The 27,247-nt window shown below is 39.3% G+C and overlaps 1 protein-coding gene across 1 annotated transcript in view; it reads right to left on the bottom strand.

Moving 5' to 3' along the window:
- Positions 1–14,688: 14,688 nt before the first annotated feature.
- Positions 14,689–27,247, bottom strand: part of LOC131820669 (uncharacterized) — an 86,750-nt gene continuing 74,191 nt past the window's right edge. Inside the window, exons 4-7 of the mRNA XM_059156372.1 lie at positions 24,245–24,412; positions 23,944–24,083; positions 15,408–15,459; positions 14,689–14,880 (exon numbers count right to left, since the gene is read on the bottom strand). Coding sequence (XP_059012355.1) covers positions 14,761–14,880; positions 15,408–15,459; positions 23,944–24,083; positions 24,245–24,412 — 480 coding nt within the window. The 3' untranslated portion in view covers positions 14,689–14,760. The remainder of the gene's footprint in view (positions 14,881–15,407; positions 15,460–23,943; positions 24,084–24,244; positions 24,413–27,247) is intronic.

Here is a 27,247-nt window from a genome sequence, read left to right as displayed (position 1 = left end):
TCCGTGTGTGGGTCCAGTGTAATCAGAGGAGTTCTTAAACGGAAGAGGGAGGCAGAAGAAGAGTCAGAGTCAGTGTGACTAAGGAGGAATGATTCCCGAGATGTCACTCGTATTGAAGATGGAGGAGGCCAGCAGCCACGGGATACAGGCTGCCATGGCTAGATGCTAAGACAGCCCCAAAAATGGATCCTCCCCGAGAGTGTCCCAAAAGGAATGCAGCCCTGAGAACACCTTACTAGCACCTTGCTATTAGCCCAGTGAAAGCACATTGGACTTTTATCCAACAGAACTGATAGATAATAAATTTATGTTTTTAAACCTCAAAATTTGCAGTAATTTGCTACAGCAGCAATAGTAAACCAAGACAATGAATAAAGTAAAAATCAGTGCAGTGTGTACTGGCCAAAAAAGCCAAGTCCTAGATCTACATCTGACTAGCAGTAGGCCAGTGGTACATTTCCTTAGCCTTGCTTTTTTTTTTTTTTTAATCTGGAATGGACATAATAATACAAACCATATAAGATTATTGAGAGGATGAAAAAAGAAGGCAAAAAGTGTCCGGGTTAGTGCCTGCTATAGTGAGGCAGCTCAAAAGCTCTGATTTTGTTGGCATTTCTTCCACCCTTGTGCTATTCGGTGGTCCTCTTAGCGACTGGCCCCATTTCTTTGAGTCTCACTGCTTGCTTTTCTCAAGAGAGCAAGACACAGTGGGCAAGAACTGAAATGGTGCCGCTGCTGATGGGTAGAGTCTTTGGAAATATTGATCCACTTACTTGATACCGCATCATGTTCCTCTGAGAATCTCAACTGGCCATATGGTCATCTCCTGATCACCAGGGCTTCCATTAGTACTGGATTGCCATTAGTGTCCTCATGGTTCCAGAAGACCCAGCAGATCCTTGTTCAGTGGGAGACATCATCCATTCTCTTATTAAATGAGGGTTATATTTTGATGACTTACATACTACCTCTCATACACTCTCACACAATGCCTTTGTACATTCTATTTCTCTTCTCTATTCAAAACTAACCAAGTAAATCAGTTGTAATGGGCACATTAATTTATTCAAATAGATACTTGCCAACCTTGTTGACAAACTGAAAAAGAATAAGGTACCAGTTGACTGTCTCATTATGTGCCCTTGCTAAAAAAAAATTAAAAATAAAAAAAAAATAAAATGATTCACTTTGCAGATATTTCTTCTAAGACCCTTTATAATAAAAGAGAAAATATTTCCAACTACTCAGTAGGTTACAAGATCATCTTGACTGCCTTTGTGGCAAAATTAGAATACTCACTTGATCTTAGTGACCCTCTTGGTTCTCTCATTTCTTTACCAAAATCCAAATTCTGAACTTTTTCTTGAGCAAATGAAGGGAACATCTGTGAGGTCCTGGCTGATCTGTTCAGTTTCACCCTTACAACAGCTGGCTCTGCAAAGTTGAGAGCAATGAACACGTACATAGTGCTCTCAACCCTACTTTTTATTATGTGCCTTAAAGAACAACCAAATCGCTAGACTCAAATAGAAATTTCATGACCCAAATAGTTACAGAGATGGTGTTTCTCTTGGAATGTTCCTTATGGGTATGAACATTTTTTTGATTCAGTTCTCTCAAGAGTCCTTTCTGGTGGATGTAAAATCTGTGGTTTTACCCCCACTTGCAGCCTATTAAGTTAGTCTGTCACATGGGTGCTGGCAGAATACACAAGACTCCCAGGTCAGAGATGAGGGGATCTGATTCCTCCAGGAATTTGTAGAGCTCCTTAAAATCCAGGTGTTAGGGGCCAGAGGGAAGAGAGCCTGCATACATCGCGGGGAGGGAAAAGCTAAACTTGGGGAACACCCAGATTTTATAATGAGCTGATGATCCTTTAGTCCAGAGAACGAAATAATCTTTATTATGGTGGATAGTATATAAACTTCCCCTTGCTCTAAAAGGAGACACTATCTCTGTCTTCTAATGGATTTTCACTAGGCAAATACTCTGGAAACAATAGCCGTGAATGAAGTTACTAAATCTCCTGTTCACAAGATGTACAGAGATGTGAGAAGCCATGGAGAATTATCTGACCACAGGGGGTTTCTTTGATGTGAACAAATTCACTTCCATGTTGGTGAGAATGCTGCACTAAAGAACATTATCATAGACATATGTAATGTCAAGCCTTTTTCCCATGAGAGAAGGATTTGCTTGGCTTTGTTAACAGAATACAGGTTTCACTTATGTGATCAACCTGCTGGGATGAACCTACTTAAAAATGAAATCAGTTTTATTTTTTCACCAATACGACATTTCGCTGGGCAGGTGATGGGAGCGAGGATGATAGAAGAAGGACTGTGTAGCCCGTAACAGGGCATTAACCCTTCCTTTCGCACTTTGCCGCCCATTTTAATGCTGTTGGTTGGCAGCCAACAAAGAGAGCCAAGGAAGGTCCAGAGAATCTCAGACTTAGAGGCAGAAAAGAGTCAAGGAAGCTTCCAGAGGCTGAAGTTGTTAAACCTCATTGGACCTGGCACAGGAGCACAACACAAGCATGTCTTCCCCCATCGGTGTCGTGGAGATCCAGACTGGCCTTCTTGCCTTTTCTGGAACACAGAACTGATCCTGTTTCAAGTGCTTTATGCTGGCTCTTCTCCGGAGAAGTCAGCACTCAATTTCTTACTTACTCCAGACTTTCCCAAATGCTCTCCTGTCCTTGATTCACCCCATATTGTAGGCACCAGCCCCCAACACACACACACACACACACCCCAGAACCTTTAACCCCCCTTACCCTGCTCTGTGTTTCCCATCTTCCAATATATTATATAATTTATTTATCAAGAATGTAAGTGGGGTGCCTGGGTGGTTCAGTGGGTTAAAGCCTCTGCCTTCGGCTCAGGTCATGGTCTCAGGGTCCTGGGATCGAGCCCTGAGTAGGGCTCTCTGCTCAGCGGGGAGCCTGCTTCCCCCTCTCTTTCTGCCTGCCTCTATCTCTGTCGGCCAAATAAATAAAATCTTTAAAAAAAAAAAAAAAAAAAAAAGAAGAAGAATGTAAGTTTAGCGGGTAGGGCTTCATTTTATGCCCTGATACCTCTTAAGCACCTAGACCAGTAGCTGGCATACAAATAAATAACTATTTTGCTTACATATTTTCTGAATAATGAATAAATGGGTGTCAGGATCTGAGGCTTTCATTGTTATTTTTCCTTATTTCTAAGAAGATAGGCCCACTCGTATGATATACCGTTTTTGAAATAGCATGGTCTGGGTTGGATCCTCGATTTGTGGGTATGAAATGGTAATAAATGAATGAAGTATAGCCACAGTGACCCTGTTGATGATAATAATGAATCACATTGATAAAGTGCTTTTCTTCTTTCTCTCTCTCCTTTTTTTTTTTTTTTTTTTTTGGTGGAACTCCCCTCAGTGTCAGGGTGATGGATTATTCCCATTCCTTCCAGGAAAATAGCCATTCCATCTTCATGCAGGCTTTTAGAAATGAAAAATAATGCCTGCCGCAATCAACTTTTAATTATCTACACTAATGGAGCACTGATGCTAGAGAAAAAAATCCCCAAATCATTTACAGTTGACTTCAGCAGACAACCAGGGACGTATACTCAGAAAAACAAAAACAAACAAAACATACAAACATCGGGGGCAGTGCCTGATGGGGTATTGGGAAACTGACCTGGGAATTGGAACACTGGGTTTGGTTAGAGACTCAGTGTTCTCGGTTGCATTGTGTTCCCCCAAAAAGGTATGTTGGAACCCTAACCCTCAGTAGCTCAGAAGGTGGTCTTATTTGGAGATAGGGTCTTTACAAGGGTAATCGAGTTAAAAGGAGCTCAGTAGGCGGGCCCTAGTCCCATAGGACTGGTATAATCTAATCTCAATAGGGAAAGAGTGGATGCAGAGCTAGATAGGCACATGGGAGAATGCCATGTGAAGATTGGTGTTAAATTGCTGCACGTGAGGGAACTACCAGGAGCCAAGCAAGAGACGTGGAACAGACCCTTTCCTAGAGCCTTCAGAGGACACATGGTCCTGCCGATGCCTGCATCTCAGACCTTGAGCCTCTAGGAGAGCGACACAAACATCTCTGACACCCAGTTTATGGTACTTTGTTAACGGTAGCCTTAGGACACTAATACACTGAGTGACTCAGCCCTTCTGTGCTCACTTAGTAAACCATTCCTTCTCATCCCCAAGCTTCCATTTTTTCATCTTTAAATAGCCCCATGCTGCTTTAAGGGTCTACCATGAAAGCTTTGTCGGTACAGTTCCCCTCGGCCCTGCTTTTCCCAGTTTGGCAATAACCCCCTCCCCGCCTTGGGGTCCTCTAAATTATGCAGTGACCTTGGAAAAAAGTTCTACACACGATCTGCACAGCCCATAAAATGTAGGCAGACATAACCCTATTCAAATGGGAGCATTTACTTTTTCCCTATCTCTGGGAAACGTAAAGGTTTAACATTTTTTGTATAAAAAAAAATAGCAGGAATGGTGTTCCATATCGTGGTAATCCACCTCTCACCCCTCATTCTGTTGGCAGAATCCATTCATCCGCCACACACACCACCTTCCTTCCATGCACCGTTAGGTGGAGCAAAGAGAGTTATTCCCAGGCCCTTGCATAGTTAGTCAGCCTGATAAACAGCGCTTGGGTGAGACTAGGGATCCGACCTAGAACCCCAGCGCTTTGGCATTCAAAACCATTGCCACTTACTGAATTTTCTTCTCCATCACTTTAATAATTGGAGTAAAGGTGGGAGATGTGTGCAGCATTGACTCTAAAACATGCAAAAAATAAGATCAGAGAAAAACATGGCTCCAAAGCATATTCTCATTTGGGAAATGTTTCTAGGCGAGCCAGTTCCTTTGTAATATGCCCCCTTATTATACTTCTTTGAATAAAAAAAAGTTAGAGGGATTTTCTACAGATGATTCTTGCAAGTATGAAAGTTGTTCTCCCAAAGAAAATCATAGTCAGAAAATAAATTTTTAATTTGAAACAAGTTTCCTAGTATTCTGTTACCAACTTCTCTGGGAGTATAGCTCATCCCTAGGAAATAACTAGAGCAGTTGGTTTACCTATGTATAAATTATTTAGTACTATCAAAGTGGAAGGCATTTCATCAGCAGCACTATTATTGTCAACAGCATTTTCAGAAACACCTTGGACTCGGAAAGGTTAGTTTTCTGGGAAATGGGATCGTCTAGCATGGAAGCAAGCAGTAGGTATCAAAATCCCCCAAACGGTTAAAGTAGGTCAACATGAAAGCTCATGCATTCTGGCTCTTAGTCAAAGGCTGTCTCAGACCTGACGTAATTCTGATACGTTGACCTGTTGGGTTTACCAATGTACATTAGAAGCCAACAGCTTAGAATAGGAATCAGAAAATCCATTAAGAGGGAATAGAATAATAAAAAAGCTTAACAATGTCACACCATTACATCCAAAACCACAGTGATCGCTGAGTGTACTTACAAACAAAATGCAGTCATTGACGGTTACGGTGATGACCTTGAAATAAATCTTAGGACAGACGTCAAACAGTGTGTTTTATAAAATAGAGAATTGCATAATTAAGAAAACTCCCCCTTCCTTGCATTGCAGCTGATTTGGTATTAATATTGTCAGTGAAGAAGTGGGTTAGAGGGTCCTAGAACAACGAGGTCTTAGGGAAGGCCTCGTTCCTTGACAATGCCAAGTGAGTGGAGAGTTACTATGCTAGTGCTGGTACAGAAACTGGGCAATGGAGGCCATGCCTGCTGTTCTTTGGATTCCAACAAACAGAGAATGAATATATACAACGTGTGTGTGTGTGTGCGCGCATGCGTGCTCATACACTTTGGAAACCAGTTGACCTGTACACATCCTTGCAGCTCATCAAACATATTTTTGGTCCCTCTATGTGGCATGAATTACTCCTAATCCTAGAGCAGTCACGGGGGTGGATGGAGGCAGCATGTGGATGTGGGCTGAGGAGAGAGGAGACCTGAAGGGAAGGGGCATCACAAGGCTCTCCCTGTGTTCATGAGGGGTGGCTTTCTGATAAAAGGAATCTGTCATCATCTCTGCCTAGAACTTTGGATTCAGAGTACTTGATGGTGAGTGGGAAAAACTAGATAAAATGGGATGAGAGAGTGAGAATGCCCAATTCAGACAACACATCCGTTCTCTGAGTCAGTGGGAGTTCGCCAAAGCAGAAATGCACCCAAAGGAGAACCCTGGGAACAGAGAGGAGGCAGTTTTTATTAAAGTCTTAGTTTGCAAATGATGAATGCCAACAAGGAAATAGTCTAACATTTCCAAGAAAAATCTTCACCTTTCATCCCATTGTGGAATGATGGCTTTTCAAAGGACATTCAAATGAAGCCAAGGATGTTCAACAGTATGTCTCATTAAATAGAAGTAAGGTCTGTGAACCAAAGACATATTCATAGTCTCCCTCTTATCTTCTTTAGCATGGTATTATTCTGTTTCATCTTTTCCATATGCTTGCTCCCCTGAGTTTTTTTGGAATGAGATCGTTCTGTGTCTAAAGTGGTTGGTTGTTTTTTTTGGTTTTTGGTTTTGGCCAGGTGTTCTTATCAGAACATTCTTACTCTGAAAGGGGGAAAAAAAAAATCATAGCCTTCTGCAAATTCTCTTGTTCTTTTACAGACGTGGTGATCTGCTCTCAGCCTCTTCCCTTTAACCTTATCCCTGGGAGCCTGCCCAGATTTTACATTCATTGCTTCACAATCTCTGCTAAAGGCTGATTTGGTGACTGAATTAATCCCGTTGCCTACACATGCCTAGGGCTAACCTGGGCATAATGTGCCTCAGAGCTTGCCCACGTCTCTGCCTTAGGTATGGTATATCACTTCTGGGGCCTTGATTTCTTACTCAGAACGTGAGAGGTTGGATCAAATCATCTCCAAGTCTCCTTTCAATTTTGACCTTTTCTAAGTGACTGCTTTTAAGTGATTTGCCAAAAGTCACACAACCATAAACATCTGGGATATATATACCATATATATAGTTAACTTATTGTCTAATTGTCTAACTTTGGGCCACTCATTCCAACAAAACAAACTGAGAAATGGGTGCTGGCCCTAAGTCAAGCTTTAGGAGACTTCTTTCCTAATATTTGATGCTTCTTAAATTAAATCAGTTTTTCTGATTCCCTTGATTCCTCCTTCCTGCACATTTTTTTTGAACTTGCAGAACCCTCTGACATTTTGAGCAAAAGGTTGCAAATGCTGTCTTAATGCTTGGTCATATCCCAGAAAATGATCCTCGCCTCAAAGTACATTTCCCTCGTACTTTGAGATCACTAAAGGTATGTGTGCGCGCATGTGTACACACACACACACACACACCCCATCCAGGCTTTTCCTGAGGATGAATGACTATTCCTGTGCCAAATACTACATGAGGATTTGGGCAATATTTTGGCAGGTTGAACAACGCTTATATTTATGCTCTCTGGCAAGATCATTGCTTGATCATCCTGTTCTTGGTAAAGGGCATTGTTTTCTAAACAAGGTAACTTAGCTACCCTTGGGGTGATATTTAATGCTGCAATTGCCTGAAAATGTCATGTTTTCATAATGAATCTTTTTCCAGCATCTAGACATTTAGGTAAAGTTGAAAGAAGGGACAAGAAGAAACATTTATTGTGCATGTGTTTTCTGATTTTGTATGTCATTTGAGCTTCACACAGATTTCTTGAGGTCAATATGACGTCCATTTGACTGGCAAGAAACCAATGTTCTAATGATTTAAGCAACCTGAAATTCATTAATAACAGAGTTGTCTTATTCTTAAGCCTGTGTTCTTTGCCCTAAACCATGTTGCTTTCTCAAAAGGAGATTAAAATTTTGAAAAACAAAAAAGAGGATAGATGGTCATTTATTATTTATTTGTATTGAAGTTCATATAAAAAAAACTTATTTAATTCTTATAAGAAGCCATCTTCCCCTTCCTCCCTCTTTTCAATATTGTGTCACAACTTATAGTTAGTATTTACATTGTAGATTGCCTATGAAAATGTTGTTCTCTTCTGAGCCAACCATTGTGCTACAACCCCTACTCTTACCTTAAATAATCCTACATTTTTCCTGGAGTTAATGATTGCTTTAGATTTCCATTTGTTTGGTTTTCTCTAAACCTGTTTTCCTTTTATTCAATTTCTCTGTCATATGCCTATCCTAAACTTAACCTTCATCAATTTCATTTTGTTTTTCATAGTGATGTCTCTTTCCCTCAGCCCTCCATCTCCTGCTTTAACTTCAACAAGGTGCTTTCTGAGTTTACTGTTGGAGCTGTGGCCTTGATACATTCTTACACCTTCTTTGTTTTCCTCTCTATTTAATATATTCTCCATAGTGTTCAAATACCCATACCTATGAAAAAAATGTTTAGACCTTGTCTGTCTGAAAATGACTTTATTACACCTTCACACTCATTGTTACTTGGTTAGGCAGAATATAGAATAGAGATTGAAAGTCATTTCCTCTTAGAATTTTGGAGATTTTTGCTCGGCTGTCACTTTTTCTTAAACTGTTGTTTTTGAGAAGTTCAATGACATTCTTATTCCTAATGCTTTGTGTTTAATTTGTTTCTCTTTTGGATGGTCTCTTATCCCAAATGTTCTAAAATTTAATAATGATATATATATATATCTTTAATCTTACTGTTTTGGGCCTTTAGTGCAACCACTGAGGAATTTTCTCATCTTGTTTCTCTAATTTCCTTCACTTCCTTTTGTCTCTAGTATTTCACTTTCTGGAATTTCTTGGAGTTTGACACTGGATCTCTGTACTGATCTTCTCTGTCCTATTTTTCTAAAATACCTTCTGGTATTCAATTTCTTGGAAATTATCTCAATTTTATCTTTCATTGTTTCTCTTGATATTTTAATTTTAGATATCCTACTTTTAACTTCTAAAAACACTTTTTGCTCATGTGTTCTGATTATTCATTTCATACTGTTTCATACAGTAATACCGTGCTTATTTAAGGAATATACTTCCCTTTTTTTTTTTAAGGTTTTATTTATTTGACAGACAGAGATCACGAGTAGGCAGAAAGGCAGGCAGAGAGAGAGAGGGGAGAAAGCAGGCTCGCTGCAGAGCAGAGAGCCCAATGTGGGGCTCTATCCCACAACCCTGGGATCATGACCTGAGCCGAAGGCAAAGGCTTTAACCCACTGAGCCAACCAGGTGCCCCCAGAACATACTTCTCTGTAACTGAGAATTTTTTTTTAAATGTTTTATCTACTCTTTAAATTATCTTAATTTTCTCTTGGTGGCTTTTTCCCCCCTATTTGCTTGGGTCTCTTCATAACAAAGGATTTTCTCATTCATTGGTGACCTCTGTGGCCCACTTATATTTAAGAATGCAGCATTGATGGGATGCCTGTGTGGCTCAGTCAGTTAAACATCTGCCTTGGGCTCAGGTTATGATCCCAGTGTCCTGGGATCCATTCCCACATCGGGCTCCTTGCTAAGTGGGGAGCCTATGTCTCCCTCTGCCTGCTGTTTCCCCTACTTGTGCTCTCTTTCTCCCTCTCTTCCTCTCTCTCCCTCTCTCTGACAAGTAAATAAATAAACTATTAAAAAAAAAAAAAGAATGCAGCATCAAAAAGAGTATCAGGACCTCTGTGCATGTCGGCAGGGCTTGTCAATGAGGGGGACTTATCACAAAGTGAGCGGGAAGAAAGCTGCCTTTTCTACAAGAAGCACTCCAGATGTTAGTATCTGCTATATTTCTCTAGGACTATCCGATTTACCAGTTTCCTACCTGAGGATCCCAAGTCTGGTTGAAGGCATTCTAGAACCAGGGAGCTGGCTGTCTCCATTCAGCATGTATATTCCTCACCAAATGCCCTGTTTTCATTCTGTCTTCCCCTACCTGCCACCCTCTGCCCTTGTTACACCTTCGTGTGAAGTGTGATGCCTGCTTGACTCAATTTCCTCAGAGGTAAAAGCCCCAAGCTGTTATGGAGATGGTGGTAATAACGTACGTCCTCTCTCTGCTCAGTAACAGGGAGGAACAGGCTAGTATTAACACCATATGCAGACTTTCAATTAATTCTCTTGTTTTCTCTGTACATCATCTCCCTTACCTTCCTGAAAAACTACTGCCTTTGAGTTCTGAGGTTTCCTGGGTATTTTTCAGGCAAACTGACTTAGGTCTTGTCTTTATAACTATCTGCTAGTACCCAGGTTAAGGATTCCTCCATGTGAATAAATCAGTTTGCCACTCAGATGCCTTTTACCTGATCTTCCACAAGACTTAAAAATTCTCATCATGGGGTACTTGGGTGACTCAGTCTGTTAAGCATCTGCCTTTGACTCAGGTCATGATCCCAGAGTCCTGGGATCAAGACCCCTGCGATGGAACCCTGAGTGGGCTCCTTATTCAGTGGAGAGTCTGATTCTCTCTCTTCCTCTGCAACTCCCCCTGCTTGTGCTTCTTTCTCTCTCTCTCTCTCACTCTATCTCAAATAAAATCTTTTAAAAAACATTCTTATGCATTGGTAAGTTTCTTTGTGTTTGCTTAGTTCTTAAGGGTTTAGAATCATTTTAATTTTTTGTTGTCAATTTCGTGGCATTTCAGGAAGGAGAATAAATAAAAGTGTGTGGCCCAAGAATTGTATTCAACCAGCATCCATCCTGAATTGTAACTGCCCCACAATAGGTCTAGGTTCTGCAGTGGGAGCTCTAGACAGAATAAAATTGCCTCTTTTTTATATTAAAAAAATGTAACTTATAACAGCTTTCCTGTACAAGTCCATGGAATCTGAGTCAAAAGAATTTGGCCTCTCCCTGAGGCTGACATTATATTCCAAAAAGGTGATTTTACAATCTTGAGTTGAATCTCTCCAGTGATGAGGAACTTATTTTCACATGAAATGGTCCATTACATCTTCGAGTCCTGTTGTGTCAGAGTCAAGTGCTTCTAGGTATCCCTGTTAACTCCTCGATTTAAGACCAGAGTCCTGTGAATCACAATGACTTAGGAAGTAGCAAGATAAACAGCGGGGGGGAGGGACACCAGTCTCTCTCAATTTACATAGACCATACCTGAGTTTGTCAAATATATCAGATTCAACTATTTACATGTACCGTTGGCCTGTTTCTATCCTAGTGGTCTCAACGCGTTTCTATCCTAGATGCCACAATGTTGTGGCATCACCAGAAGTCGCCTGAGGGTGTCGGTCTGGTTTTCACAGTAGCAAGACCGATTACTTCAGTATTGCTGAATGTTCTGTTTGTCTAGTGAGGAACATATATATAGAATATTTACAGAGATCTATTTCTCACATGAAAACTTTTGGTATACAGCAAATAAAGCATACTGATCAACTGGTTGAGCATTAATTTCTTATGGTTGTGGTGTTCATAAGAAAAGTGCAACCAGCTAGAATAAAGGCAAAGAAGAAAAATCCCACCAGATATTTCTTACCTTATTTTTTATTTGTAATATGGAACACCAGGGTAAAAGGATCTTTGTCCATTTTTTTCACTTTGTTGTAAAAAGAACGTTTGAATGTCCTTTGAAATACTTTTATTTTTATTTTTTTTATTGAGATATAATTGACATGTATTAGTTTCAGATAGGCAACATAATGATTTGGTATTCGTATATATTGTAAAATCACCACAATAAGTCTAGTTAACATTCATCGCCATATGTAGCCACAAAATGTTTGGATAAGAACTTTTTTTTTTTTAAGAGTTTTATTTATTTGTTTGAGAGAGGGACAGTGAGAGAGAGCATGGGAGGGGGGAAGGTCAGAGGGAGAAGCAGAGCCCCCATGGAGCTGGGAGCCCGATGCGGGATTCAATCCCAAGACTCTGGGATCATGACCTGAGCTGAAGGCAGTCGCTTAACCAACTGAGCCACCCCAGGTGCCCCTGGATGAGAACTTTTAAGGTCTACTCACCTAGCAACTTTCAAATATACAGTTCAATATTGTTAACTGTGGTCACCATGCTCTGCGTTACATCTCCATGAGCAACTTATTTGAAAATACAGTTTTGTCCGTTTTGACCCCCTTTAACCATTTGCCCAACCCCCTTCTTCCATGCCAGGCAACCGCCACCATGTTCTTTATATATATGTTTATTTGTTTGCTTGTTGGGTGGAGGGTGGAGTGTTTTTTTGTTTTTGTTGTTAGATTCCAATAGAAGTGATGGTCTATGGTATTCATCTTTTTCTGACTTAACTCACTAAGCATAATGTCCTCAAGTCCATCTGTGTTGTTGCACATGGAGAGATTTCCTTCTTTTCAGGGCTGAGTAATAGTCGTGTGTGTGTGTGTGTGTGTGTGTGTGTGTGTGTGTTTCTTTATTCATTCATCCACTCGTGGACATTTAGGCTGCTTTCATGTTTTGTCTTCAGTGAACATAGGGTTGCATGTATCTCTTCAAGTTAGTAGGTTTTGTTTTCTTTAGATAAATACCCAGAAGAAGTAGTGCCGGATCATATGGTAATTCTATTTTTAATTTTTTGAGGAGCCTCACACTGCTTTCCACAGTGGCTGTGCCAAGTTACATTGTTACAAACAGTGCACAAGGGTTCCCTTTTCTCCACATCCTTGTCAACACTTGTTATTTCTTGTCTTTTTGAAACCAGGATTCTAACACGTGTGATGTGATACTTCATTGAGGATTCGATTTGCATTTCGCTGATGATTAGAGATATTGAGCACCTTTTCATCTACCTGTTGGCCATCTATATGTCTTCTTTGGTAAAGCATCTATGCAGGTCCTCTGCCCATTTTTTAATTGGATTATTTGGCTTTTGCTATTGAGTTGTATCAGGGAACTTTTAAACTGATTTTTCTTAGCAATCCAAAATGCCCTGTGAAGGCCACTGGTGTAGTTGATCTTTTTAAAACCCTGTGGGAGGGCGCCTGGGTGGCTCAGTGGGTTAAGCCGCTGCCTTCGGCTCAGGTCATGATCTCAGGGTCCTGGGATCAAGTCCCGCATCGGGCTCTCTGCTCAGCGGGGAGCCTGCTTCCCTCTCTCTCTCCCTCTCTGTCTGCCTCTCTGTCTACTTGTAATCTCTCTCTGTCAAATAAATAAATAAAATCTTTAAAAATAATAATAATAAAATAAAACCCTGTGGGACTCTCAGTTACAAATGGCAGTGTGGGTCCATGTATCAGATACTGGAATTTGACCTTTGTCACAGGCTTTGTCACAGGCTGTGTGGTTCTTAATGCACCTCTGATGTCACATGTGTTGGTCCTCCTAGGAAACTATGAGCAAGCCCGTTCTTTTCAAGGAAGCGGACGGAGGGGAGGAAAAGTATGAGACAGTAAAACAAGCAAACAGAAATAAGAGGAAAGCAAGAGAGGACGGGGGTCGGGGAGTGTTGAGGTCCTAGGGACAAACTTCTGTATCATTCATGTAATTTCAATAATTTTCTTAGTCCTTAGCCATTTCCTTCAGCATGTATTTATTGTGTGCCTACCACCGGCCAACCATGTTTCTTTGAACCAGGGAGGCAATAGGGAATGAAACTGTCATCTGTGTCCTCGTGGAGCTATATTCATGCACCTGGAATCCTGATCAAAAGCAAGGATAGGAAGAGATGATATTAGCCATGCATTCAGTAACACTTGCTGAGAGCTCTGTGGGGGCACCACAGAGAACATATAGAAGGGAAGAGGGTTAGGATATATCAGGATTCAAAGATTGTTGACATTGTAAAGTGGGTAATCAGGTCATTAAGGATGCAGCATTTTTAGTAACGATTTGAAGGAGTTGAGTGAGTAATCAATGTACGCGTTTGGAAGAAGGGCGTGCTGGAAGAGGGAACAGCAGGTGCAAAGGCAGGGTTTGGCCATGGTATGTTTGATGGAGATCAGGCAGGTTGGTATGGCTGCAGCTCACTGAGTGAGGTGGCAATGAGGTCAGAAAGGTAAGGGTGGGGAATACAGATCATGTTGGCCTCTGTTTGATTCAGCACTTGGTACAAGATAGGAAACCAATGGAAGATTTTGTGCAGATCAGTGGCATGATTAGACTTGTTTTAACTAGACTGCTGCAATTACTGCATTATTAGCAGGATAGTTTTACAAGAATATGTCATTTCTGTTCGTCTGTGGGTCAGAACTAATCAATGAAAAAAAGAAAATTGGGGCCCTTCTGTGACAGGGGTACTGATTACATTTATTGTCACAGAGAGAGTGCTCATCATCTATCTACCAGTCAGAGTAGCTTCTAGTCCTGATTGCCACAAAACAAATTACCTTGGATGTTGACTGTAGTTTTCTCACTTGCAAACAAGGGATAGTATTATCTATGTCATAAATGATATAATACAGACACCTGGGTGGCTCAGTGGGTTAAAGCCTCTGCCTTCGGCTCAGGTCATGATCTTTGGGTCCTGGGATGGAGCCCCGAGTTGGGCTGTCTGCTCGGCAAGGAGCCTGCTTCCTCCTCCTCTCTCTCTGCCTGCCTCTCTGCCTAATTGTGATCTATGTCTGTCAAATAAATAAATTAATTATTTTTAAAATAAATAAATGATATAATAAAAAATGAGAAACAAATAAGAAATAATATTTGTGAAAATATCCAACAGTGCCTGAGATAATAGAGGATCTTTAAAAATGTTAGCTGTACCCTCAATGGATTATAAAAGTAAATAAATTCAAAACCATTGACACAAACTATGGTTATTGTGAAAATTTTAATCATTTTGAACATATTTTTTCACGTACTAATGCATGAAAATCTTACAATTCATCCAAAGTCCTTCACTTAGAAATAGAAATATTTCATCCTAGCAAACATACTTTTTTTGTTTTTAGGAATGGCTTTCTCAATCAGAATTGTGTTCAACACTACGTCTGTAAGGGTGATCACCACAGTGGTAGGCTTCTGTTAGAGAAAACAGATGGAAACAAATATAAAATTAAAATGAATGAATGAATGAATGAATGAATTTGTGGTACATAAATAATTGAAATATTAATACAGTCTTTAAAGTCTATTTTATAGAACAACTATAAAAATACATATGGCATATGTATTGAGAAAATACATATGGCATATTGCTTAAAAAGCAAAAGATTTTGTTTTTCTTTATTTTACAAATATTCCTGCATTGATTTTACATTGCTTATGTAATCAAAAGTGGACAGTACATGTAATTTAATCATCGTAATGGAATCGAGTTGCAGAGAAGGCTAGAAAGAGCAGATGCAAAGAACCTACTCAGTAGCTCAACACAGAAGCTCGATGCTCTTTTTTTCCCTGTGTTTTTCTGACCATACATAATTATTCGCTGGGGAACAGAACTGTAATTTGATGAAAGGTTGGTGATTATACAAAAATTGTTCAGAGATTTGAGATAAGGAGACAAAAAGGAATTATTTTAATGAGAAATAAAATGCAGGAGTATTCACCCAAATTCCATTCTTCTGCTCCATCGCCTTGGTGAAAAGTAGTATGACTTTCCTATATAGTAAGTGGAAAAGGGAACAACCTTAGAGAGTCATTTTATGCATTAGATGATCCTTGGGAACAATCATGCATTTGCCCATTAGTGCAGCTTACCCTTTCTACTTTTCCTGAGGAAAGCAAGAGTAGCAGTGACTGAACATTGCTGAAAATGTGGACTGTCGGCTTGGTGGGGAGGGCTTCTCCTGATTGGTTTTCTCAGGACCACTCTCCACCAATAAGATTTCAAGGAAAAGCAAGCAAGCAAGCAAGCAAGCATAAATTAACTCTAATGTGAAACATTAAGACTGAGGGTGGTTTTACAATAATTAAACCCAGTTTTGTTGGAAAGTGATAGGAAAGCACTTTGGGATGTTTGTCTTCTGGTAGCAGAGAGCTCACCAACCCCTGCGTCTGTCCCAAACCATCTTAGTGAGTCTTGCCATATTCTCCATTATGCAATGGATCCTACTGGCGATAGTGGCTTTTGTAAAGACTTCCAAAGTCAAAGTCAGGCAGGATACACAGGTAAATTGGGTGTTAATTAGATACCTGTTATATTATGAGGGAGAGAGGCATGAAAGAGGAAACAGAGATTACTTGGGGCCAAATACCTCCATAAATTCCCAAAATTTAAAAAAAAAAAAAAGCTTTACTTTTTAAACATCTTTTCATCTTTTTTTACACCTTTTTTTTCCGAAGTATCATTGACACATGATATTACATTAGTTTCAGGTATACAACTGAGTGATCTGACACTATGTAAGTTCACCTCGAGTACAGAAGCTTGATATTTTTAAAGCTATAGATCACAGGACTAGCTAAAGAAGGCTGAAGTTTTCTTTTTTCTCATTCTAACTATTTGTTAACTGCCTTCTCTGTAGCCAATTGAATTTTTTGGTACTGTAAAGACGATGCATCTCTCTGACCAGAATTATTATCCTAATTCTCAGGAATGGAAACCCATGCCTGGCTAAAATGACTGAATGTGGGGCTTCTGTCCCATCTCTTCCATCAGTAAATGGATATTACCCATCTCAATGCTATCTTCAGTACTGTAAATAGTACCATGTTCCCTTCTCCTGCTTAATATGTAAATGTCAAAGGTATGGAAAATGACATTTGATTTTTTTTTTAAATAAATTCTTGTAATACCTTAAAGGGGAAAAATGCCACTAAAATGTTGACTGTCTTGGAGTGTGATATTACAGGTAAATTTAAATGTTTCTTTTATAACTTAATTGCTTTCCAGTATTTTATAACAAAAATGTAAAAAAAAAAAAAAAATGACAGAAAAAACAAAACACATATCTCCAAACTTAGGAGATATTTAAGTGCCACTGCCTAATGCCCTTTATTGTGTTGTTGTTGTTATTGTTTTTAAATTCTGGGAATTTTGGTCATTTTAGTTAGAGCAAAACAGGCTCCTACCCTCCCTGTCAACCACCTCTGCCCCACTCAGAAGCTACTAGGCTGTTGCTATGAATCCAGTTGGGAACAATCTATTTCCTTCTTCGTTTTTAGCTAATCTTTATGAATGAAATGTGATTAAATCTAGCAAAACTATGGAAACATCCTAACAGCATACGGGGAGCCTTCCTGTAGGGCCAGTTTGCTATTTCTGTCTAATAACAGATTTTAAAATCCAATTAGACAGGTTGAAAAAAGGAAGCCCAAGTTAAAAATATCTGCCTGTTTGATTCAGCACAGTGGGGAATGGTTTATAGGATGATCATTCATGGTGAATAGGATCTTATTGGTGAGAAACTCTCTTTTCTAGCCCATTAGAATAATAATTTCTTCCTTCTCATGCTGCTCCTAATACTTCCTACTTAATTATATCACGTTAGCTAGCAGATATTCTCACTCCCTTTATTGGAAGGAAAATCACTATGACTTGCCCACACAATACCATCCTCATGTGTTAAGGGACTGGTGTTGACCTAATGAGAAGACATATAGATGGTTTAGGAAATGAGATGTGATTTTTTTTTACACAGTGGTTAATGTATGAGAAAAGGCATGCTCAGGTCTGTCTAATGCCTACATGTGTTCATTGAATGACTCTTAAATGACCCTATTTGATTTGATTTCTTAACTACATTAGAAAAAGATGAAACAATTAAGAAACTATTTTTCACCTATCATATTGGCAGATGGAATAAAATTATTCACTGCAATGGACATTGTAAGGAAATGGGTACTCTCAAACATTGCTGGTGGGGTTACAAAGTGGTTTAATTTTTTTAACTGTTTGTGAAAATACAATTATTCTCTAAGATAATCCAGTCTAAGTAATATAATTAGAGATGCAGTAAAAGGTTGTGTTTGTAGGTGCTCATTGTGGTAGCATTTCTTAGTAAGTAAAAACTGGAAACAGCCTAAATGTGCAAAAACACATGCATTTTTGGTTCTTCATATTTTTCTTTTGCAAATGAACTTCTTTACATGTTTCCTACACAATACAATGAACAGAGAAGATTAGGAAGTATTTTTGTAAGGATTAATTGCTAAAGAAATTATGAATGAAGACAGAATATAGCCTGAAGATGTTGGAAAGCAGCAATATTAAACTTTTTATCTCCGAGCCCCTTTATACTCCAAGACCCTAAAAAGTATATTTTTTAATATGGGTTATATCCATTCATTAGAAATCAAAGTGGAAAGGGGTGCCTGGGTGGCTCAGTGGGTTAAAGCCTCTGCCTTCAACTCAGGCCATGATCTCAGAGACCTGGGATTGAACCCCACGTCGGGCTCTCTGCTCCGCGGGGAGCCTGCTTCCTCCTCTCTCTCTGCCTGCCTCTCTGCCTGCTTGTGTTCTCTGTCTGTCAAATAAATAAATAAAATCTTAAAAAAAAAAAAGAAAAGAAAAGAAAGAAAGAAATCAAAGTGGAAAGAGGTTTAAAACAGAAAGATACTCAAAGACACATTTCTGATAATCACCAGAGCGATGGCATCATCACTTGTTATGTAGCCACTGGAAAATCCCACTGTAGATTTGTAGAATAAGAATGGAACAGGAAAATCACATCCTGCTATTGTTACAAACATTTTATCAACCTCACTGACTTCCAGAAAAGGTCTGAGGGATCTCTGAGGAACGCCGCACCACACCTTCAGAAGTCCTGTTATGTTTCTTCTCTTCTCCCTCTGCCATGCAAAACTACCTTTGGGATATGGAATTGCCTAAGGCGAGTGCAGCCAGCTCTGAGAGTTTAAAGGTTAAAAAAGATGAACTTCATCAGTCAAGAGCCACAGTGGTAGAAAGCATACCCCAACTAGTTTTCTTTCTCCAACTCCACAGACCACCTCATTTAGCTGCTGTAGGAGCAACCACCCCTACGATTTATTAAGAACCGATAAAGAGACTTAGAAGACCCTGTTTGCAGAAAGAGGGTCCCACAGTCACCAGGACCTGCCAAACTCAGCTGTATGGCTGCCTATAGCAATAGCCTCAGACAAAAAATTCAAGAATTAAGTACATTTATGGGGTTTTTTAATTCTCTTTTTTATCGGTTGATCACAATAGAATACACCCTCTCTATAAAACATAAAAATAATACCTAAGTCGGGACGCCTGGGTGGCTCAGTAGTTAAGCATCTGCCTTGGGCTCAATTCATTATCCCACATCTTACGATGGAGCCCTGTTCACTCAGGCTCCCTGCTCAGTGGGGAGTCTGCTTCTCCCTCTGCCCTTCGCCACCTGCTTGTCTCTCTCTCTCTCAAGTAAATAAACAAACAGTCTGTATATATATATATCCAATTATAATGAATTAAAAAGAGAACCTAAGTGCCCTCTGCCTCCAACAAAATCCTCTCCCAGATCACATTTCTCAGAGATAACTAGGTCGGTTTGGAGTGGATGCTCACAGCCCTCTTTGTTGCAAGCGTAGATAAATTGGAGGGCTAGGAGAGGAGTGCTGTTCTGTTTTGCTTTTTCACATACACAATATTATCTCAGAGAGAGTTCCAAGTGTCAAGTGCATGCGTGTCATTTTTTTTAAAGCAATGCAAGTATGTCATAAGTGGGGGAAATAGGTTTATTTCATCATTCCCTAGTTGATAGATATTTAGGTTGTTAACAGTTTTCCCTTTTATAAACAATGTTGCCATGCGAAGCACATCCCTTTTGCATAAATCTTTGTCACCTGTTAGAACCCTAGAAGTGGAATTGCTGGACTAAAGATATCATTTTAAAATGTGATAGACATTACCCTGTAGTGTGGATTGCATATCAATTTACACATTTATCAGTAATTTGTGGGGAGTTCCATTCCCCCCAACACTGGAACGCTGCATGCAATTACCCTTTGAAAATGGTCCAGTCTAATAGGTGAATCATAATGTCCTGTCTCACTTTGCATTTCCCTGATTATCAGTGAATTCAAACTTCGTTTCATATTTTTATTGGTCATTTGTATTTCTCCTTAAAATAGGAATTTGCCCATAAACGTCACCTATTTTTTTTTTGACTGGGCTGTTTGCCTTTTCCAACAGATTTATGGAACCTCTTTATGAGTAATAACACTTTATTTTGTTTCGGATATCTTCCATCCCTCTATTCCTATCTTTTAACCTTGACTATACTTCCTTCTGTCATACAGCAGCTTTTAATTTTTATGTGCTAAAATTTATCAGTCTCTTTCTGTAAAGTTTCTGAGTTCTTTCTTTTCCTGGGAATTACTGTCCCCAACAGTAGAACTTCCTTGCTTTCTCCTACAGCTTTTGTGATTTTAGTTTTTCACAATCACATTTTTTTAAAGATTTTATTTATTTGTTTGACAGAGAGAGAGATCTCAAGTAGGCAGAGAAGCAGGCAGAGAGAAAGGGGGAAGCAGGCTTCCCGCTGAGCAGAGAGCCCGAGGCAGGGCTCGACCCCAGGACCCTGAGATCATGACCTGAGCTGAAGGCAGAGGCTTTAACCCACTGAGCCACCCAGGCACCCACAATCACATTTTTTTTTTTTTACCCATTTTATGTATTTATGTCTGTATCTTTTAACTAATGCAAAGTATGTATCTAACTTAAATTTTTCCCAAATGAATTTGCCACAACGCAATTTAGTGAGTATTTTATCCTTTATCCACTCATTTGAATTGTTGTCGTTAACACAGGACTCCGTGGAGCTGCACTATAAAAAGTATATTTCTAGAGCCAGACGTCTGGAATCCAATGGCAGCTTTGCCACTTGAAGTCTGTATGCATTTTTATTTATTTAACATCTTCCCTGTCCCTCGGAATTCATGACTTTAAAATGGATAGAATAATAGTTATTATTATACCATATGAAGATCACATACGATAATACTTATAAAATACTTAAAATAATACCAGGCACTTTAAGAGCATCCAATAAAGTTAGCTCTTATTAAAATTTTACAACTCTAACATGTATCTGGGATCTGCTCTGGGTTGTCTATAAAAGCACCATGAAACAGAACTTGCTGTGTTATGGAAACATTTCATATCTGCACCACTCAGTGATATCCATTACCACACTGAGCACTTGGAATATGACTAGAGTGACTGAAGAATCGAAACTTATATTGCACTGGATTTTAATTAATTTTAATTTAAAATTAAGTAACCACTTGTGGCTAGTCAGCTACCATATTGGACAGTGCCAGTAAAATGTTTGCCATGGACTTCCATTAGTTACACTTTATTATGTGAAATGAGTCTTACTGAATTCCTCAGTAAGGATTATTACTGGGACCTTATTCTGAATTTAATCAAGTGATTTTCCTGGCATCATCAAGAAGAGTATATAACTTTTCTTCTCTAATCTGTTTAAACTGTGAGCTCCTAGGAACAATAAATCCAGTTCCTAGTTGGAATCAATTTATTCTTTAAAAAAACAAAAACAAAAACAAAAACAAAACAAAACAAAACACCTTTTTGGTTCTTATTTTATTATTTGACCACATGATTAAATTTAATTGGGTAATTTTATTTAGAGTTCTTCTACATTCATATTTGAGATTATTTAAAATTTGCTTTGCATAGTGAGTGCAAATGGTAAAATGAATTGGGAAGTTTCACATTCTAAACTCTGAAGCAGTTTCAATACTGGAGTTATTATCTGTTCTTGAGTTTAGGAGAACTGGGAATAAAACTCCATCGGTTTAGTAAGCTTGGGCTAGGTGGGGTAAGGGGCTAGATCTTTGTCTACCTAACTACTTCTTCTACAGTGACTGTCTATTCAGATATTATATGCATTCATAAGACAATTTTGAAATCACTGTTGCTCCAAAGAAAGTCTGTCCTTGGATAGCTAGCATCTTAGTGACCTAGGGCTATTATAACAAGTTGCCACTGACTAGGTGGCAAACATTTATTTCTCACAATTTTGGAAATTGTGAAGTCCAAGATCAAGGCACAGGTTTGCAAATAGCTGTCTTCTCCATGTATCTTCCCATGGTAGAAAGAGAAACAGCTAGCTCTCTTCCTCTCCTTATGAGGATACTAATCTCATGATGGGGGCTCCAACCTCCCCACGTTATGACCTTTCCAAGGTCCATCTCTTTTGGGTTTCAATATATTAATTAGGAGGCTGCCTCAGAATGAACTCCACACATTGAAAATGACTTTGGTCACCACTGCCAGTCATAGCTACGGTAAGGAGGCTACTTAAGAGCCAGAGCCTATAGGATGCGGCACCTGCTCTTGCCTCTATGTCTTGCATGAGAAATGACATTTAGGAATGATTTTTCTTCCCTGGCCACCAGAGAGGCAGAGGCTTTGTTCCTCTGGCCTGCATTGTCTTCCTCTGTAAACTGAAGGTGCTGAATCAGATGATTGCTGGGTCCTTTCAAATGCTAACTCTCTCTGCATCACTTCTTTATTGTATGTATCCAGAAACACAGTGTTTAAGGCCTGCCTCTGACAGCAGTTTGAGGTTAAAAGATGCAAAATGAGCCTGAACCTCTTTTGGCCCAGAGTCTATAACCACCAGTCACTCCAGAGAGGAAAAGCAGGATTTGCTCTCCAAAGTTCTTACTCATAATGGGAGTACTTGTCAGCACCATTGGTAATGACAGATTCAGAATCAGGAAACATATTTTTTCCGTGTGTATTTTCTGCCAGTCCCTGTGCTGGTGGTATTAGAGTATGACTAAATTAAATTAAATTAAACTACCAAATTAAAAATTTGGTAATAGGAATAATTAAGAAGGAGACATCTTTGGCTGCTTTTACATGATTCAGAAAACAGGATTTCAAAAATCTATTAAAATGTGGCTGGTCCTTTGGAAGTCATGATTTCTAATTGTGTTTAAATTTGTACCTGTCATGATTTGGGAATTTACATCTATAAATGGTGGCAACGTGACTTTTTTCTGCCATCACAAGTGGAGAACAGAAAACGCTACCCATGTGAAAAGAAACACCTCTGACACTGAAAACTCCCTTTTCTCCCTTATGTAATGGAGTTTTTATTGAGCTTCGGCAGAAAAAGAAATGTGCATTCAGGTTTGGGGAGTGAAGAAGCTCATTTATAAAACCATTTCAAAACCCACTGAAATGCTCTACCAAGAATGGATGCCCAGTCTTCAAAACTGCAGTCATTTCTTGCTCTTATGCTTCTATTTTCATAATTACGTTATCACCCCATTTTCAAGTCATGTGATTGTTAAAAGCCACTTACGAATCTGCCTTTTTATATGGGTTACAAGCATCTGTTTTCCTGCTCTGGTCATACACTGGTGGGACCCCTTTAAGATGGAGCTGAAAAACTGACAAATACTTAGCATGTTTCATTTGAAAGAATTATGATCCAGTTTTTTTGGTTTTTTTTTTTTTCAAAGAAGTCAACCAAATACAGTTTCTGCTGGTTGGTTACTGTAGCTCATTTTTGGGATCACATCTGGGTTGGGCTGAATGCAGTGAACAGAACCTATCTATAAAGGTATCTCCGGTAGTCATATCTAAAATCTGGTTTATTTAGTTCTTGAATAATACCAAAGTCCCCAAATTCACTGAGTCCAAGGGACTCAAATCTGAGCTTCAAATCTGAGCTTTGCCACAGACCACTCTTCATTCATCTCCTTTGTTGCGAACGTGCAATGAAGCATTCTTAGATCACCAAGAAACAGGCAACATACACCCCAGATGTCAGAAGTTTAACCTTCGAGAATGCTGTGAAGGGCAGACTGGAGGAAAAAGGAAGAGGGAACTCCTCATTCTCCTCAGGGTTTAAGCTGAGAGAGTGAGGGTAGGTGGGAACTGGGGGTGCTCTTCAATGCCTGCGTTCTGTGACCACTGCAGTGGGAATTACTGGCACCTGATTATTTTTTTCTGCACTTATTCAACCTTGCCAGGGGTACAAGCTGCTCAATGACTTATCAGATGACATTCTAAAAATAAATAAATAAATAAGCTTATTTTAGCTTCAAGGACTTGGCTTGCTTTGAGGCTATGGCTCAGGAGCCTTTAAATGCAAATGAGGGAAACCCCAGGTTATAAAGCATCTGCTTCTGCAGACAGGTTTTCAATCCTGTTACCTTAGCAACATTTGCCCTTGTATTCCACGGGCCACCTTGACAGCCTGCATAATGTAACTGGCAGAAAGCAAACGTTGGGGGGAGGGAGGCACGTAGGGTGTAGCGTTGGTTCGTGGCTTGGGATCCTTCACATGATGTCCCTGCGACAAAAATAGAAACCTCATTTTCAGAAATAGAAGAAGTTGGGGGGAGGGATAAAAATGTTGATTAAATGAAAAAAAAAAACAAAAAAACATACATATATATCTCAGAACTAGCTGGACCTGGGAGAGCATAGATTTTCCGAAAATATCCTTCCTACCAGCCGTGCTGCAGATGTGTCACTGAAGCTCAGCCAGGCAGGCCATCTGCTGCAGTGTTTCCCTGGAAATTCCCAGGGACGCCTCCCCCGCTCCAGCCCAGCGCCGCGGAGGAGCTCGCCTGTGACGTCACTGCTGCTAGCGGGGAGGGAATCCCAGGCCCTGCGTCCCTCAGGTGGAGCCAATCATGGTCGGCAAGGCTCCGGGATGCTGGAAACCTGGGGCTTTTTACCATAAAGAATCACAAAAGCAATATGCAATTCATCCCAGTCCACAAAGCAGTTTCCTAACAGATTCTAAATTCGTGATTATAGACATACATCCATATATATATATATATATATATATATATATATATATATATATACACACACATACATATGTACATATATATATATGTCTATGTATATATCTCCGACAGTACCATCGCGGCAGCCAATCCCCCTCCTCCCTCCGGAGTTTTAACCTACCCTCTATGGATGCATGAAAAAAGAAATGATTTTTTAAACTACTTTAAAAAATAAAGGTAATGACTATTTCTTATCTATATATTGTTATTATCTTGTAGCTTCTGCAGAAAATTGAGATTCAAATCTCGCATGAGCTATAGCCACATGGAGACCTAGAGCAATGCAATGTTTAGCTAGGATGCATTTTGTCATTCCTTGGGTGGTAGATGAAATAAGGCTTTACCCAGCTTGACAAAGAGTGGAGACATGGGACCTGCTTCCTCACCTCCCTCGTGTAGAGAATTAACCTCTGGAAAAGGTTGGGAAATATGGACAAAGAGCTGCCTTTGGAAGATTGTATTACTTCTAAACGTGTTTAACTCCTATGTTCAGAATCATAGCAAAAAAACCCCAAAAAACAAAAAACAAAAACCCGCAAACAACAACAACAAAAAAACCCTAAAAGTAATAAAGCAAGCTTTAGTAATGTTGGAGTGGGACACATAAACAGAAATAGGTATTCTTGGAGAACTAATCTCTTACCCAAGAGCTGTAGATAATTACAGCTTCATTGTCCTATTGTTTTTAGGCAGTAAATCACAGTAAAAATAGCAAATTCTTAGGGAATAGCTTAATCTATGTTTTGTTTTGTTTTCTTTGAATAAAAACGAAGGTGATTACAGCATCTGTTGATTGGGTACTGATTATTGGATATTCATTAGTATTTTTTATTGTCATTGTAGACTTAAATGTGAGTCCATGAATCAATCTATTGTGTTGGCATTGCTGGAAAAGAGTCATATTTTTTAAAGAAATTGGTCTGAAGGGGAAAAAATGAGCATACACCTTCCTTTTTTTTTTTTTTGTTCTGGACAGCGTCTAGTGTTCTGCTTATATTTTTAGAAGATTTCTGCTCTCACCTTTACAGTCCTTACCTTTTTGTTTTTCAGCTCTTTTTACCAAAATACATTTGCCCTTCTTCCTCATTCAAAAAAGATTCATTTCACTTTTTCACAATTAAGCTAATATGTCCATAAGGGAAACACACACACGCACACACACGCGCACACACACACACACACATATATCCTTCTTTCAGACCACAAACAAGACATGGTTAAGTATATATGTCTTTTCAGTAGTATTTATACACAAGAGTCCCCAAAGAAGATTTTTCTGGAAATACTACTTGACTTCACATGACTGCAAAGTGCTAGCTCTATGTAAAAATAGATTTTAAAAAAGATTTAAAAATGAAGAGGAATACAGGAGCTCTTACAAAGCTGTTTTTGAACTTAATCTCTCCATTTCTTAACTCCTTCCTTTGCTGCGTCTCCAGAATGCCACGGGGAAGAGTGTTCATAAAGCATTTGGAATTTAGAAGAATCTGTGTGAGTGCTAGTTAAAATTTTCATTATTTGCTAGGTTTAATTTGGGAAATGAATCTCAGAAGCATTAATCCCTTGAAGCAGAAAGGATAAAGAAATTCTGACCCACTAACTATAAATTCTGTTCTCTCTGCTTTTAGCCTGCCGCAACAGGGTAGGTCCATCTTCTTCAAAGCCTTTCAGCAAGCTCACGTCTTTTGTCCTTTCAAATTTATAATCGCACTGTTTACCTCTTAGCTAGGAGAATCTCCAATTACCTCTCTATCCATTCCTTTTATTTATTTCCTTCTGACTTTGTCCTCTACTTCTACAACCATCACACTTGGCTGTCTCTGGACTCTTCTGAATCTTCTGGATTCCTGAACACAGAATTTTCCTGTGCCATGACCAGATGCCAGGTACTATCACTTGAAGGGAGCCGCCCTGTCAAAATTAGGAGAAAGTGGTCAGACAAAACAGGGCTCCATAGAGTTGTCTGTGTAAATAGATTTTCATCCCGTTTTGCGGTGACAACACCCAGCAAATAAGCAATATTGCCAATCTGGGAAGCACTTTGTATCCAAGGTATTCCATCAGTTACAGACAGATGAAGTACAATGAAATTCTCTTAAAGATCAGATATTTCCGAATGGAAAACTGTGTTGTTATCTGTTTTCCTTTACCTTGGATGCCGGATAGGAGAAAATGGGAGAAAATAGTACACATCTGTTTTGCTGAAGAAATTGTATTAAAGAAAAAAACAACTGTAACTAGAAAACACCTAACAATTCCAGAAAAGGTAATCCAATTTCTGATTATTGGGCAAGATATTAATAAAGCGCATTTATAAAATGTTTCAATAAATCCATTTTCTTAAAATGAGAAACAGTTTCCCTCTGAATGGAAGTTACAGTGCAGCTGATACTTTGTGTTAATGAAATAACTTAGAGCTTCTATTTGATTGCATTACAAAGATGTATACATACCTGACTACAGTTAGGTTTAAATCTTGGAAAAACAGAAGTGCATTTTCAAGTTTTACACCAGAATTTTCTATGAGATGCCTGCCATTCAACAGGAGGCCCGCACTGTGCTCCTTCTATGACCTTGGGCAAGTCACTTAACCTCTCAGAGCCTTGGTTTCCTTCTTTTCTTGAAAATACAGACAATAATACTTGACCTTGTCTGA

Source organism: Mustela lutreola, chromosome 18 (assembly GCF_030435805.1).
Source record: "Mustela lutreola isolate mMusLut2 chromosome 18, mMusLut2.pri, whole genome shotgun sequence".
Taxonomy (NCBI): Eukaryota; Metazoa; Chordata; class Mammalia; order Carnivora; family Mustelidae; genus Mustela; species Mustela lutreola.
This window is presented reverse-complemented; position numbering and strand designations above follow the sequence as displayed.